This window comes from Engystomops pustulosus, chromosome 2 (assembly GCF_040894005.1).
Source record: "Engystomops pustulosus chromosome 2, aEngPut4.maternal, whole genome shotgun sequence".
NCBI lineage: Eukaryota > Metazoa > Chordata > Amphibia > Anura > Leptodactylidae > Engystomops > Engystomops pustulosus.
Genome location: NC_092412.1, coordinates 201,474,585 through 201,492,217, shown reverse-complemented (window position 1 = coordinate 201,492,217; position 17,633 = coordinate 201,474,585). Strand labels below are relative to the sequence as shown.

At 40.9% G+C, this 17,633-nt stretch overlaps 1 protein-coding gene and 1 long non-coding RNA gene across 2 annotated transcripts in view; both read right to left on the bottom strand.

The window, feature by feature from the left end:
- LOC140119140 (uncharacterized) overlaps positions 1-17,633 on the bottom strand; it is a 202,566-nt gene that overhangs the window by 47,881 nt on the left and 137,052 nt on the right. The gene's annotated exons all lie outside the window — the stretch shown is intronic.
- Positions 5,826-6,849, bottom strand: LOC140116712 (putative claudin-24). Its single transcript, XM_072133153.1, has one exon. The coding sequence runs from the start codon at positions 6,783-6,785 to the stop codon at positions 6,186-6,188; it is 600 nt and encodes a 199-aa protein (XP_071989254.1). The 5' UTR covers positions 6,786-6,849; the 3' UTR covers positions 5,826-6,185.

Below are 17,633 nucleotides of genomic sequence, written 5' to 3'. Positions count from 1 at the left end.
CATCTTCGGTCAAGACAAGGTCCCTCACAAGTGGCTCTAACAGGACATCGATCAGAGAAGCCGCCACCATTGCCCGCGCAAAAGCAGAAGCGGCAAAAGCGAAATCCAGCTACGCAGAGCAGGAAATAGAGATCAGGTTAAGAGAAGCTTCCCTAAGTATGGAGAAAGCACGCCTTCAAGCAACCCTAGAAAAACTTGCTGCTGAGAAAGAGACAGCAGCCGCCATAGTTGAAGCAGAATTTCTTGAATCATTAGAACTTCCAGAAACTAAGAAGTCCCTCCCGCCAGAGCTTGAACACCAGGATCCAGAATCACGTACCTTACAATACGTCTATCAACATTCCAAGTCAGACGGTGACTATTATTCACAACTTGATGAGGAGCGTCTTAACAAGCCAAGCCACCGTGATTATTCGGACCACCAGAAAGTCCACTATCAGTCTCCTTGCTGCAAACAAGAAGATTTGCATCCAAGTAAAGCAAGCTTCAGCCACCTCTCTGCAGAACAGAAGGTCAAAAACCCACTCCAGCTGAGAGAGATGCCCTTTGCTTCAGAACACTACTACGCAGGTGGGACAAAACCAGAGACTTCCAACAGGTATGATTGCACACCACACATGTACACTGACAATACACCACCAGCCAGGTCCAGTGCAAATCAAGCCACGATGGACTTTGCCAGGTTCCTTGCTCGACGTGAGCTGGTCACACAAGGACTTGTCAAGTTCAGCGATCGTGCTGAAAATTATAGAGCTTGGCGAGCTTCATTCCAAAATGCCACCAGAGACTTAGATCTGTCATCTAGTGAGGAACTGGATCTCTTGGTAAAATGGCTAGGCAGCGAGTCTGCTGAACACGCTAAAAGAATCAGAGACATTAATGTAAATTATCCAGACATTGGTCTTAAAATGGTCTGGGATAGACTAGATGAATGCTATGGCTCACCAGAAGTCATAGAAAAGGCCTTGTTCAAGAGAATTGAGGACTTTCCTAAAATAGCAAACAAAGGCTATGCAAAGCTTAGGGAGTTAAGTGACTTGTTAATGGAGTTGTGTGTTGCAAAGGTACAAGGGGATCTGGTGGGATTGACATATCTTGACACTGCTAAAGGTGTGAACCCCATAGTGCAGAAACTCCCCTATAACCTGCAAGAAAAGTGGCTCATTATTGGGTCTCAATATAAAAAGACTTACAATGTACAATTTCCTCCATTTAATGTATTTGTAGATTTTGTCTCTGAACAAGCTAGAATTAGAAATGATCCTAGCTTTGATTTCACATTGTCATATGCCACCACCGTGGTTAGTAAACCTCGCAGGGATATGGTGGAGGTGCACAAAATTAACGTTTCCTCCACAGGTTCAGCCCATGAACAGGCCAGCAGCCATCAAGGAGGAGATAGAGTCAAGGACCCAAGCAGACAGTGCCCTATACACAGGAAGCCACATTCCCTACTTAAGTGCAGAACCTTCAGGGAAAAGTCATTAGAGGACCGCAAGGCCTTCCTTAAGGAACATAACATCTGCTTCAAATGCTGCTCTTCAACACTACACTTTGCCAGGAATTGTGAGGTCAGCCCAAAGTGTACTGAATGCGATAGCACAGAGCATAACACAGCCCTACACCCAGGACCACCATCGAGGACTTCGCCCCATACCCAAGTGCATAGCGGGGAGTTGAAAGATACAAATCCTGATTCTTCAGAAATAACCACAAACTGCACAGAGGTTTGTAGAGATTTCATAGGAGGCAGGTCATGCTCCAAAATCTCCCTAGTAAGAATTTACCCAGCCAACGAACCAAACAAAGCCATCAAGGTATATGCTATTCTTGACGACCAAAGTAACAAGTCATTAGCCAAGTCTGCCTTCTTTGATAGCTTTAACATCAGAGGCCCCAGTGCCCCTTACTCTCTGAAAACTTGTGCCGGTACCGTAGAGACAGCTGGAAGAAGAGCAAGTGGCTACATAGTTGAGTCAATAAATGGTCAAGTGTGTCTGCCCTTACCAACAATACTGGAGTGTAACCAGATTCCTGACAACAGGTCAGAGATACCTACACCAGAAGTAGCTGCAAACCAACCTCATCTGAAGTGTATAGAACATCTGATCCCAAATCTTGATCAAGAGGCTCAGTTAGTCTTGCTCCTTGGAAGAGATATCCTACAAGTCCACAAGGTTAGGCAACAGATCAATGGCCCTCACAATGCCCCGTATGCTCAGAGACTCGACCTAGGATGGGTCATAGTTGGAGAGGTCTGTTTAGGAGGTGTACACAAGCCAACTACAGTCAACAGCATGATTACTAGTATACTCGAGATTGGACGTCCATCTCTCCGCCAACCATGCGAAAATCAGTTCTCCATTAAGGATCTGCCACACAACACTTCATCACCTAGTACCTTTGATGGCACTGCCTATGACAACTGCATCTGGGATGGAAACCAAGATCATCTAGGGTGCATTGTTTTCCACAAGACAAAGGAAGACAATTGTATGGGAATGTCATTTGAAGACAGACTGTCCATAGACATAATGGAACAAGGAATGGTGCAGAACGAAACAAAGAGCTGGATTACACCTCTACCATTTAGGCCTCAGAGACATCGGTTGCCCAACAACAGAGAACAAGTTTACAAACGATTTGTCTCTCTAAGACAGAACCTACAAAGGAAACCAGAGATGAGGGATCACTTCTTTGCCTTCATGGAGAAGATATTCCAGAACGTTCATGCAGAGTTAGCACCTAAACTTCTGGATTCTGAAGAGCGCTGGTACCTACCCATGTTTGGAGTATATCACCCGAAGAAGCCAGGTCAGATCCGAGCAGTACAGCTTGAGACCTATGCCAAAGAAATCGACTGTGTAATCAGTCAAAGACCAGTACCTAAAGACGTGTTCTAAGGAAACTTGACCCAGTCATCGATGATGATAGATTGTTAAGAATACGAGGACGTATTAAGGAAGTCAAAATGGATTTTGCAAAGAAGCATCCTGTTATAGTTCCCGGACAGCATCATATAGCTACTCTCCTTGTCTACCATGAGCGGACAAGGCACCAAAATGCAAGACCGCTGACTCCGATATCCAATGATCCTGATGACCCAACTGTGCTTACCCTAGCCATACTTCTTACACAGAAAATGGGCACTGTTTGCACCCCACCTGGAGAATTCAATTATAAAGACCTTTACAGAAATCAATGGAGACAAGTTCAGAGTCTCTCCAATACTTTCTGGGACAAGTGGGGAAAACAATACATTCCCACCCTTCAACCAAGGAGAAAGTGGCAAACCATGAACCCTAACCTCCAGCCTGGTGATGTGGTGCTCATGAAAGATTGCCAGTCAAGAAGAAATGAGTGGCCGTTAGGTCTCATTACCAAGACATTCCCAAGTAAAGATGGAAATGTACGGAAGGTTGAAGTTAAAATACGGAAACAGAGTGAGACAAAATTGTTCCTAAGACCAGTAGGAGAACTCGTTCTACTGTTTTCACCCAATGAACATAACAGTGATGTCGGCCAACGTCAAGCGGGGAGTGTTCTGTCCTCTGCAGAAATCCAGCTGCTTAGGTTTCCGTCTGCAGTGTAAGGTTGGTAACAGCGCCATCTACTGGTGGTTTTGCGCATTTCCTAGTTTGTAGTTTTCAATGCACTATGGGAAATCTTCTAAGCATTATGGGAAATCTCCTGAGGCATTGTGGGATTGCTTATTACTGTAGTCTGTAATAACAGCAGCCATCTTTCCTCATGTTTGTCAGTGTGAGGAGCCACTTCATATGACTTGTTTGTACCTCAAGTTCATTACAAACAGCCTGTTACAGCATAGTTGGTGAGCACATTATCCGTGTATATGCTGACATGTTTGTATGCTTAGTATGAGTGATGTATTACCTCATGTTGTTGTGAATGACAGGTTTGTATTCCATGTACCATATCATTTGATGTATTCTGAATATCACTGTTATTCATCCTATAGTTTCACCTTTTCCTGTCTGCTATCAATAAAGAGAAGATTTACAGTTTTCTACAGTCTTTTCTTAAGAGGACAGGGAGGTTTAGCTACATGTCAGATTACACACCGTGCTAACGTGTAAGAGGACAGTATATCTATAATGTAATAACTATTACATTATCACATAATATAGTTTGCATTTTTACCACTATAAAAATAAAATAAAATTAAACTCTGCTTTTCTTTGTCAAACCTCTCAAAACAACATTCAATATACCGTAAGTCTTTAGAATATATTTTGTTAGAATATAAGAACAAAAGATTTTATTCCCAATAAGTATTTTTATTTTTCAAAATTAGTAAAACTCAAACAAACTATATAAACGTAGTTTCTTTGTAATTGTACTGTCTTGCACAATAAAGGATACACATGTTAGCTTTTGATTGCTCCACAATTGTAGAACACTTTTGGTCTTTAAGTTATTTAAGAGGTTTTTCAGTCAATCTAGAACTAGTCAGCCTGTGGTTATAGCTTGTTGACATGAATCATTGCTTGCTATGACAGCTTTGCTGGTATCTAACAATTACTATCACAGTCTGCTGGAGGCAGGGTATTGGTACTGCAGTATTTCAGCATAATGTACAAGTGCCCTGACTTTACCAAACAATATAAATAATATTAAAAAAAATAAAAAAATAAATCCCCTTTTCCCACACACCTTCTGAGAACACCTTTTCCTACCGTATTAGTTTTTTTCCCCCAGTACAGTGCACATCATTTTTTCAATAATGCGACTATGAAGCACAATTTGCACTGCATATAAACAATGCTCTTGTGTGCTCTACAGTCCAAACTCTACTACTTACTACTTAACGCAAACTTTGGACGTTAGACCAGTGTCTGGGGGGAAGGGGAGGGTGCGGGCGAGGGATTTAGTTTAGTGTAGTGTTGTGTGTATTTGTTATTATATATTTAAAAAAAAAAAAAAAATGGGTCTGGGATGTGATCTGTGTGGGGTGGTTTGTTATTAGAGGGTGTGGGGTGGGTTTATGTATAGTTATAGTCATTTATGTTTTATTTGTGGGTGTGGCTTGTCTTATTGTTTATTGGTTCGGTTTAGGTTGTGATAATCGGTTGGGTGGGGGTTGTGGTATTTGGTGTTCATTCATTTCGGTGTATTTGTAAGTTATTGTTTTTTGCTAGGTATGAATGGGGCTGGACCAGCAGGTAAGAATTTGTATATATTGTATATTATGTTTTTGTATTGTTATGTTTTTTTTACTTTTATATAAAATAAAAGATCTACAGTCCAAACTCTGTTAACATGTCTTGCTGTGTTAGGAAGCTTCTTCTCCACGGTAGCTCCATGGATTTATGGCTATAGAATATGGTGCATCACCTTGAGACCACACAGTGTGATTCCCAGATACTTTTTGTTTTTACAGTTTTTTCCCTCACAACTTTTTAATATAAAAACCTATTATAGATGGATATTTGTTTCTGGGATTTTCAGCACTACAACATAAAAAAATCACAACTGTAATGGATAAACAGCTGGAAATTCACTCTAAGCCGGTCATACCAGTACTCCCACACTAGAATGAAAGAAATTTTACAAGACTGAGCAACCTATGTGTACAACTTCAAGCGATCCTGAAGGAATGAATTAGTTATATTGTAGCCTGGTCTATAATAACTTATTCTGATCATCTTAGTGACTATTGTTAAAAGATTAATCATACCACTAATTATGAGGCTCCATGGGAATAAAGTTCCAACTTATTATGAAATAGTACAAAATGCTACGTACGTTATGATGTTTTCAGATCAAAGTCAGAAGCCACAAAGTATCTATTGACCGAATAATAAGAATCACATAGCATATGACATGATGCCACTCGTGTGGGTACATTCTGGCCTGTATGTGTCTTTAAGCAAGTAGGAAATTCCTCTGTCTGCTTACTTACATTTTAATTGAGAAAACATGTGGGCAAAGGACTTCCATACAAGCTCTTATTGTTTCTCGTTCTTTTATTGTATGAAACCCGTGCAGTAAATATCTGCCTTTATATGGTTTGTATGACCAAATATAGACAAATCTGAAATTATTTACCCTCTATAGTCACTGAAAACAAATAAAAGCTCTAAAATGATAATGGATATAAAAAATAGTGAAAGCTGTTGAAACGCATCACCGGGCATGGGAACTGTAATTCTAAAATTGATTTCTTAAGGCCATTTCAAGTTGGCTTCTTGAGTGACCTGAAATTGTGAGAAGATTAAGACACATCCACCGGAAAGTAGAAAGAAACCACCAACCCAGCCAGCGTACATCGCATCCCCAAACTCCCAGCGGGGAACGTCTTTAGGGATATTGTGGTCCCAAAATTTGATCAGTGTGTCATAAGCAAAGTAAGACACAGAACAGAAAGTCAGTGTACCAGCCACTGAAAAAAGAAGTCCTCCAAGTATGTTCAACATCTTTCTGACATTGCGTTCTGTGCTGTCAAGGCATTTCACACAGGTCAGTGCGGGTATGGAGGCCATAAATCCTAAAGCTCCAGTTAAGACAGAAAGGCACACAAGGATGCGACCCATTCGGACTTGGATTGGTAGATGGAGTGGAGTGCGATATTCTTGACAGACACTAAACCCCACATCTTGAACAACACATGTTTGCCACAAGCCAAGTCGGTAATTTTCATTAATGAGAAGGCCAGAAGAAGAAGTCAACCAGTGAGGAATAAACAAGGCCACCAGACAACACACGTAGCCGGTGATGGATAGGAAAAGCCCCGCCAGTTCGGTGAAGCAAAGGACAACCTCCATTTTATCCTCTTCTGATCACTTTCTTTATATTTCAGATGGAGCTTTAGGCGAAGGACTGCTTTCTTACAAGGAGCGAGCTTTCAAATACCAGTCGGTAGGCAGCTTTGAATAAATCAATGCATTTTAGCGTGCATGTGAGAGACTATTGTTCTTCTTAAGTCCATTCTATTTATAGTTCAGTGCTATCGTAGTTTAAGGGAAAAAAAGACCAATGAAAATGCCTTGTATTCTTCTGCAGAAGATCACAGGACCAGATAACACGGTCTTCCCACTTAGTATAAAATAATCAGGACTTGAGTGTTTTGTAAGATTATTCCTTTATGTACTAGATGGAAACTTTTACTACATTATGGTCAGATTATAGAAAGGTGAGAACATTGTAATGCCTGCATTATATTCTGATATTTCTATTTAGATTGCTAATTATCTATATTGTTATGGGTTAAATGATAAGCTTTCAACAAAAAAAATTTAAATTGGTAATAAATTGGGTACCAAAAGAAAAGATTGAAAGAGAAAAAATAGAAGAATAACTAAGATAAATGACCCCCAATGTTTTACAGTTAAATACGCAACAAATTGTGCAACTTTGTGGAATAAAATAAAGAAACCTAGTAAAAAAAGAAAAGGGACAGTATTGGCCGCCACTCATTCATTCAAATAGGGCAAATGTGGATAGTTGTTCACAGTTCACAGTTAGAAACCCCATTTTGATGCTGGACTTTGTCAAAATCCCTTGGACTGCCTTGGTGCTGTGCTTGTCCCCCCCCCCCCCCTTGTTGCTATTAATCACTTTGTTCTGACCTCAGCTATCATACAACCAGGCGTTTGTCTTTGTATAAGTCTGTTGTTGCTGAGACTATTCAGGGATGGCACTTGCTATCACTGACTGGCAGACCAATTAATAAAACTCATGATTCCTGATATTATAGAGAAAGCTGTTACAACACGACCATATGATTTTTACATCTGTAATGGGTAATATATTTAAGTTTTTTAAAAACAGAGGCAAAACTAGCAACCCAACACCTCCCAAATAGACACATTGCAGAATGTGAATGAGATTCAGTTCACATGTAAACTTGATCGTTGCATTTACCGGTACACAAAACTACTTGATAGCACATACAATGCCATGTGCAGTAGAACACAAAGCAATTACAAGTTGGTAAATGTTTGCAATCACTTGTTATAGTCCGGGGTGAGCATTTATGAGATCTAGTTCATATTTATTTTAAATGAAATTTTTCATCAGTTGGGCTCATTTCACATTGCCATTCCATTTTTTTTGTTCCTTCCATTAGTCGAAAAAGTAAAGAATAATGGTTTAACGAATGTTTAACAGACTTTTAACATATAACTTAAACATCCCATTGACATTAATGTAAATTCTTTATTATCCGTCATGTTCCGTTTAGGCAGGGATACATTATCAATGTGTTTTTTTGGATGGAAAAAATGACGGAGGCTGCAGTACTTTTCCTCCATTTGAAAAAACGCACGGAACACAGATCCATGACAAAACCGACCATAACAGATTACATATAATTTGATTTTTATCTATGGGATTTTTAACTGATATTAATAACTTTTTTTTTAACAGAGGCAAGAAACGGAGGGAAAGGACAGTAGAGTGAGTTTAGCTTTATTGTAGGAATTAAATATGCAGAACACACAGAAATGCAAATCTTTCTGATATCCCTTATCTCTGTGTAGTCTTTCCAACTAGTATTGACTCGCAATAACTAATGCAGAATAACTGATAGTCATGGATGTCCGTGCAATCCATGCCTTGGATCGCAGGCACACCCGTGCCCCTCTCTGTGGCAGCACTGCCCTGTCCCCTGGTCCGCACCACTGATGCTGGCCACTTCCAGGTTTTCTATAAAGACCAGCTGCTTCCATCTACCCCCGCCAGATCTTTGAGCTACCAGCCTTAGAGAAAGCTTCCTTGTGTGTTCCTGTTCTTCTGCGCCTGATTCCCTGTTGCTGACCTCGGATCTGTACGCTGACCTTGCATCTCGGCCGCCTGCCCTGACCTCGAGCCTGGACGCTGATTCTGTACCTTGACCTTGGCAGCCACCGCAGGTTAGTCACACATGTGGAACAACCTGGTGGCACCCTGCTTTGCGGCGGGCTCTGGTGAAGACCAGGTGCCACTTAGATTCTGGTCCCAGGTGTCGGCTAGAACCATCTCCCACGGTGGTCTAGTGGGTTCACTGACCCCAAGCCCTGACACTGATTACATAACAGAGATGTGAACTAACCCTAAAGCTAGCATAACAATGTCTCAGGAAAAAGTACAATTCACAATATTCTTGTGGAATATACTACATACAGAAGGGGGAATTAATAAAAGGTGTTTTGAATGTCCAGCCTCTTAGTATATTTAAAAGCAATCTCCGCCAGGTCAGACCAATAGAGACCAGGTTTGACGTGACCAAGATTTCTGCTACAGTCTCCAATGGTCTTTCAGTACATACTTAAGTAAATACAGTGGGCCGGGTGATCAGTAACCCACCTGTCCCGCTCTCGACTTTGGGTGTGATGGGGAGGAAATTCTGATAAAAATGTCAGAAAGTTAAATTTATACATGCCTTTTCCACCATCAAACTAGTGGACAAAGCTTAATCAATTAATAGTGTTTTAAAGGGAACTTGTTATCAAGTTTTGACCAAGCAATCTCATGTAGTCTCCAATGCTGGTGCTTTTTAAATTGCGCAGAAAAGCGCATAACAAACATTTCCTCCTGGCACCATACATACATACAGAGCAGTGGAGTCTACAACTTGGCTTCACTGGGGGGTACTTATCAGGGCTTCTCCGCCACGTCCTGTATTAATCGAAAATGCTGGCTTATTGGTAGCACTTGTGATTATTTTTCCCTTTCTGCCACCTCCAGGCTAGAGGGTCATGATGTGGTTATGCAGAATGTAGATATGTCTCTTCATACAGTACATAGATGCACTGGAAAAGATTAATGTGGTAGTATACAGTCACTACAGCCGACTACGACTAAGAATCCCCTCAATCACCCAGTTTTTTTTTCATGGCGCCATGATCACAATTTTAATTTTCTTAATTCAAGTGTGTTTTTAATTCTTTTTTCTTCACCTATATGGACTCGGCTGTTGCTGGACTTCTATTCGGTTAACGTTTAACGCATGCGTGTCAAATCACAATGCAACAGCTAAAGAGAGATTTGCCTAGTTAAATTGATGTTAACATTTGCATTTACAATTAACCATTAACACATATGTTAACATTGTAAATGCAAATGTTAACATCAATTTAATTAGGCAAATCTCTCCTCAGCTGCTGCATTGTGCTTTGATGCGCATGCGTTAGACGCCATGTGCAAATGCACCCTTAGGAAAAAATGGTTTAACCTGGTTTAATTGATGGTCTATAAAAAAGTGTCTCATTACCAAGGTGCCACACAAGAAGCATCTATTGAGCTGTCTGAAGACCTTCCAAATCACACTGTTTTAAAGCAAATGATGGCATTGCTTACAGTAACTTCTGAGGAGCACTTTTGGGGCCATAATCTGGATTTCAGGTGGAGTGAAAGATTTCATCAAGTGGAGTGAATTCTCAGAAGAATTGTCCAAGAGCCAGGAATAACACGTGGAGAGCTACAGGAAACCCTAGAATCAGCAGGCACAAATGCCTCAAAGAAAACAATAAGAAGTGCCCCCAACCTCCATGGGCTGTACGCATGCTCACCACACAAAACTCCATTACGTAAAAGAAACCATTAAAATTAAGCTTGAAAACCAGGGGCACTTACTCACATAACCAGGGAACGTGACTGTGATAACCTTCTTATATTTGTTATCCATGGCCTCCATCCTTCTAAAATCAACTTTTAAGATTATTCTAATAGTCCTGAGGGGCTAACCTAGACTCTCTGTGATTTGGCTTTACAGACTGTTACACTGTCTCCCCAGCCCCTTAGGTCCTTAGCACTTGTGTAACTTCACAACAGCTTCAGATAGAATTTCCTTACTTCTATAGTCTTCGTCTTAGATATCTAAGGAGAGGAGCTGATCCCAGCAGGAAGATACAGGAAATAAACAGGATATACATCTTCTACTGCATACAATAAATATATAATAGACTCTAATAATTTTCTCATCCCTTTCATCAGATACATCAGGATGAATCTCTGTGCACAGGAAATCAAGCAGGTTGAACAGGAATGTGATGACCCCCATAAACTTGTCATGCTCACATATTACTTGATTCCAGACTCTGACTTGACACCAGAGACCACTGCTCCCAAGAGGAGGCCCCTTCCAGTAATAGTAATAATATTTGATGCAGAACCAAACACATGAAATTCAATAACTGTTGCTATAGTCAATGGGATCTCCATCTTTCAGATTGAGTGTGACGTGGCCTGAAGCTTTCCGGGGCACACAGAGCAAACCACATCATGACTGTAATATCCAAAAACAACAGTCCCTATATAAATTCATTGGGGGGATTTATCACCCGCTGGTGTATCATGTGTATGACTAAACCCTACCCCTCCTGCCCTACTGGATCTATCAGTGACTTTAGCCTCATGATAAATCTGGCTAATGGCTCCACTGCCGGTTCTACAGCCTGTGCCAGTCCCCACCAGAGGTGGCATAATGGGGTAAATAGCACAGCCAGAAATTGCGACTGTTTCAGGGCTTGTACGCCCTAATAAACATACCGCATTGTGTTCTCCTGCCAGCAGTGTGTGAATGGCAACACCGTAAATGTTACATTTAACACTTTTTCTGCTTTTTGTGACTAATATGACCATGTAAACCATGTAAATACCAATTAAAAATTTCCGGTGGTCATACACAACTTTTCAGCTACATGCACATACAGACATTTCTTCTATGTTAACAGAACGATATGCTACATTCTTTCACACAACTCTACTACATTTATGCACATAAAGCTCTGCTACATACACATAACGCCCTGTTACAAGATGCAAGCCCCTCTGTCTCCAGACATACACCATTAGCTTTCAATCCTTTACTTTGACTCACCCCCCTGTTCCCTCAGCTTCGCATCCACCATATTTACTAAATATTATAATCAGCTACCTTAGTGTAACCCCCACATACAGTCAGCTGTCAAACACTTATAATTAATAACCCCCCAACCATCATCTCTTTATCTCGAAACTTGGCTTAATCCCACATCATGTTATTAGTCTTCATGGTTGACTGATTTTGAAGGTACCAAAAATAGGCAATGTTTTCCTTTTCCCACTTTGGAAAACATATTTGCATGTTTTCCAGAATTCCTTAGTGGAGCATCAATGGCTATAAGGCGGCCTTAATTGGCAAACTCTCCATAAGGAGAACTTTTACTGATCCCTGAACAACTCTGCTATGCAAGAGTTGTATCAGAGATTCTTGCTACAGAAAACATTCCTCACACCATGGCACTTCCTCCACTACCTTTCACTAACTTGTTTACATACCTTGGGTTCAGTCTTTCCTGAGTTTGTCAACACCATTACATTTCCAATCTGATCCAAATAAAATAAACTTGCTTTTAATTCCTGAAAATGAACTGTGGACCACTTCTTTACTGTCCATGCAACATTCTCCACAGCAAAGGTGTCTAGCTTTTTATTCTTTTTCATAATGAGAGATTTGGTTACTGCAGAATGGGCTTACAATCGAAATACTTTTAAACCTCATGACACTATATTATGAGACAGATCCTTACCCTATCCAGTGCTGCACTGGCCAGAAATTCCAGCTGCAGTGTTGAAACAAATAGCCATGGAGATTCTCCCCATTATCCTGTCCTCTCTTGCATTTGTCTTTTGTGGGTGACCAGACTTGCTTGGTGACTTGAATGATTTTGTGATGTTGTAAAGATGCAATACTTTAGTAATCACAGACAAAAACAAAAAAACTTCTCTTGCTATGCCTGATATTGTTGACCCTTTGACCTTCATCTGGACAACCGGCTGCAGGAAGGTTTCAGTCACTTTGGAATGACCCAACATTTTGGGAAAGTCAGTGAAAACTGGAAAGTTAGTGTAGTTAAATAGAGTTTGTCAGATAATTAAGGAAATTAGAAGCAGGTACCAATAACTTGTAGGTATCTGAATGTGTTCTCTAATTTTGATAAGTGTTCTTATAATCACATTTACATTTATATATAGTGTGTATATAGTGCATTGATGATTAGGACATACATGCTTTACTGTTTATACAGTATAGGTCTGGGTAGCGCTGTGTAATCTATGTGCGCTATATATATAATGGAAATATCATTATTATAGGGGTTAAATTACCTGTTTTCAGCTTGGAAGGTTATATTTTATATTTCATATGCTGCTGTGGAAGAGACATCTGGATCCATATCAGATAGAGTGCTCAATTTATTGTACACTGACCGACCACTTTATTAGGTACACCATCCTAGTAACGGGTTGGACCCCCTTTTGCCTTCAGAACTGCCTCAATTCTTCGTTGCATAGATTCAACAAGGTGCTGGAAGCATTCCTCAGAGATTTTGGTCCATATTGACATGATGGCATCACACAGTTGCCGCAGCTTTGTCGGCTGCACATCCATGATGCGAATCTCCCGTTCCACCACATCCCAAAGATGCTCTATTGGATTGAGATCTGGTGACTGTGGAGGCCATTTGAGTACAGTGAACTCATTGTCATGTTCAAGAAACCAGTCTGAGATGATTCCAGCTTTATGACATGGCGCATTATCCTGCTGAAAGTAGCCATCAGATGTTGGGTACATTGTGGTCATAAAGGGATGGACATGGTCAGTAACAATACTCAGGTAGGATGTGGCGTTGCAACGATGCTCAATTGGTAACAAGGGGCCCAAAGAGTGCCAAGAAAATATTCCCCACACCATGACACCACCACCACCAGCCTGAACCGTTGATACTAGAGATGAGCGAACATACTCGTCCGAGCTTGATGCTCGATCGAGCATTAGCGTACTCGTAACTGCTCGTTGCTCGGACGAGTATTTCGCCCGCTCGAGAAAATGGCAGCTCCCGCCGTTTTGCTTTTTGGCGGCCAGAAACAGAGCCAATCACAAGCCAGGAGACTCTGCACTCCACCCAGCATGACGTGGTACCCTTACACGTAGATAGCAGTGGTTGGCTGGCCAGATCAGGTGACCCTGGGATAGACTAGCCGCTGCCCGCGCTGCTCGGATCATTCTCTGTCTGGATGCCGCTAGGGAGAGAGCTGCTGCTGCTCAGGGAAAGCGTTAGGGTGTTCTATTAGCTTACTGTTAGGCAGGAGTGATTCTAAAAGAACCCAACAGCCCTTCTTAGGGCTACAATAACGTTATATTTTTTATTTTTTTTTATTTGCAGCTAGTACCATATTGTGAGGAATTAGCAGGGGGACTTGCTACCGTTGTGTTTAGCTCTTAGTGACACACATATCCACCTCAAACACCAAAGTGGGAAAATTTATTAGGGGTTTGAGTAGAATTAGGCACAGTCTGCCAGTTTCTTTTTATTTTACGTTTATTTTTTTCATAACTCAGCGTCATCTCATCTGGCATAGTAGTGTGCTGTAATACTTGGCTAGAAAATAGCCATAGGAGAATACAAACGTCTTAATTACGCCTACAGTAGCGTTATATATATTTGATTTCTGGTTCATCTGCTGGTGGCTGTACTTGCTGCAGTGCATCTACTATCAAATTGGGAGCAATTTGGAGTCAGACTTGCGACCACTGTGTTTTAGTGACGCACATATCCATCGCAAAGACCGAAGTGGGAAAATTTATTAGGGCCCGGGGTTGTATTTCAATTAGGCACAGTCTGCCAGTTTCTTTTTATTTTACGTTTATTTTTTTCATAACTCAGCGTCATCTCATCTGGCATAGTAGTGTGCTGTAATACTTGGCTAGAAAATAGCCATAGGAGAATACAAACGGCTTAATTACGCCTACAGTAGCGTTATATATATTTGGTATCAATCAAGCTTTATTGAAAAAAAAGGGTAACAATAACAAAAAAGCGTTACAGTTGAATATATTTCTTGGTAAAGATATGATTAATCTTAAAGGTAAGTATAGTTTGGACAAGATAACAGTAAAACATTAAGATTCATCACAATTATCAATCTTGTAAGATAAACCTGAATGGGATGGGGGAGAGGAGAGAATGTGCAGGTGGGGGAGAGGGGTGGGGAATTTGTGTTCTAGTTTGTTGCGTAGGTCTATTTTTCGGTGTGTAGGTTAATTACTTTGTATTAATCAGATATGGTAAGGTATCTTGGGGAACTCATGAATGTAATCCATGGGGACCAGATATTTGAGTATTTGTCTTGGGTTTCTTTGTTTTCTATTCTGAGCTCTTCCATTTTCTGAAGATGTAATATCTCCTTAAACCAGTCAGTGATGGTCGGTCTTCTGTTTGTTTTCCAAAGTCTGGGTATCAGAGTACGTGCAGCTATTAAGAGAAAGTTCGTTAATGTATATTTGTTGTCCTTTCCTGACAAGTTGGATAAGGAGAGCAGTAGTCTGGATGGGTCATTGGGTATGATGTGTCCTGTCAGGTCAGAGATTATTTTGCAGATCGAGTCCCAAAAGGGTTGGATTATAGGACATTCCCACCAAATGTGCAGCATTGTTCCTGGAGCTCCTCTGCATCTCCAGCATTCGTTTGAGCATGTCGGGTAGATTTTAGCTAGTTTAGTTGGGACCCAGTACCACCTTGACATAATTTTATAATTTGTTTCTTGTGCCTTGGTGGAAATCGACGTCTTATGCGTCTGATAGAAGGCCTTGTCCCAATTTACCGAGGTGAAGCTTTGGCCTAGTTCTTCCTCCCAAGCTTTGATAAAGTGGGGGGGTTCGTCCGCCCATTTGTCTAGGATAAGGCTATATATTTTTGAAATTGTGTGTGTGATGGGAGTTGGAGAGATACAAAGGTCTTCGAATGGTGTTAGTTTTCTATGTAGGTTTAGTTTGATTTTGGATTTGTGGTAGAAATTGGAGAGCTGCCTATAATCCCATTGGGTCTTTTGGTTACCTGGAGTATTTTTGGTAAGTTCATCCATGGTCTTAAGTGAGGTTGAGTCTAGGAAGCTCTTGAATCTCAGGGGGTTATTATCCTCTCTGAAGGGAAGAAGGAACTCCTTGTTGTTCCCCGGTGGAAAGTCTAAATTATCTGTTATAGGGGTAAGTGGGCCGTTGCTTTCGAAGAGCTTTGATGTGTCCGGGGGTTTATTCAGTGTTTTCAGAGTCTGGGCTGTTATGAATGGGAGAGCATTTAAACGATGTGGTAGTGAGATTGCACTTGGTGACCATGGGAGGCCCTGCAGAGGCCATTGATATATTTGTTCCTCCAATTGAATCCAAGGCTTTGATTTGTGATGATGTAAGTCGAGTATTCTCGCTAGGTTTGCTGCGTAGAAATAGCCTTTTAAGTCTGGTAGTCCCAGGCCACCCTGCGATTTCCTACGTATTAAAACATTTTTGGCTACTCTAGAGGAGGAGGGAGACCATATGAAGTGGTTTATTGCTGAAGTTAGTTTATTGAAAAAGGTCTTTGGAAGTGAGAGAGGAATCGTTTGAAATAAATATAGTATCTTTGGTAGTAATGACATTTTGATACAGTTTACTCTTCCTAGCCATGAGATTTTTTTTTTCCCCCATTTTGTAAGGTCTGCTTGTGTTGCTGCAAGTAAGTTTTTGTAATTGTGTTGGAATATTGTCTCAGTGTTTGCGGTGATTTGTACCCCTAGATATGTAAAAGATTCTTTTTTCCAGATGAATTGGAACTTATTTTGGAGTGTTTTGAGAGTCTGATCACTCAAGTTGATGCCCATTGCTGTGCATTTGGATAAGTTGATTTTGTGGTTGCTGTAGAACCCGAATGTTTGAAGTGTCTCCATTAATTTTGGTAGTGTTTTCTCTGGGTTGGATAGGTATATCAATACATCGTCTGCATAGGCTGAGCAAACGTATGAGGTATTTCCAATTTTAATCCCTGTTATTTCGGGGTTACTTCTTATTGCGATAAGGAGGTGTTCGATGACCAGCGCGTAGAGTAGGGGTGATAAGGGGCATCCCTGTCTGGTCCCGTTATTTATTGTGAAGGGGGCCGAGTATGAGCCGTTAATTTTGATTTGGGCTTTAGGGGTATTGTATAACGCTGAAATTTTATTGATCATGTTGTGTCCTAGTCCTATTTGTTTTAGCGTCTCCCTGAGAAATCCCCAATCCACCCGATCAAATGCCTTTTCAGCATCTAATGCGAGGGTGAGAAAAGGCATAGCAGATTTGTTAGCATGGTGGATGAGTGAAAAAGTTTTCAGAGTATTGTCTCTAGCTTCCCTATTAGGGATAAAGCCCACCTGGTCTGGGTGGACAAGAGACTACATTAGTGGGGAGAGGCGTTTTGCAATTAATTTGGCGAATATTTTGGCGTCCGAGTTTATTAATGAAATGGGTCTGTAGCTTTGACAGAGTAACGGGTCTTTTCCTTCTTTTGGGATTACGGTGATGTGGGCATGTAGGAAAGCTTGTGGGAATTGGGTTGAGTCTGATACTGAATTAAATGTTTTGAGTAAAGGTGGAGTGAGTTCTTCCATTAGTGTTTTATAAAATATTGCAGTGTATCCATCTGGTCCCGGGCTCTTACCGTTCGGAAGGGATTTTATGACTAGGTTTAGTTCCTCTGTGGTGAAAGGGGCTTCTAATTGTTCCTCGATTGCTTTAGTTATGGTAGGTAGGGGTGTATCTTTTATGTATTGTGTCAGAGTTTTAGGAATTGACGGGGGTGTGAATGTTGTTGCGGGATTTGGTAAATTATAGAGGTTTTTATAATATTCGACGAAAGAAC

What these genes read in the sequence shown, in the direction of transcription:
- LOC140116712 (XM_072133153.1), bottom strand. Translation starts at nt 6,785, where the DNA reads ATGGAGGTTGTCCTTTGCTTCACCGAACTGGCGGGGCTTTTCCTATCC.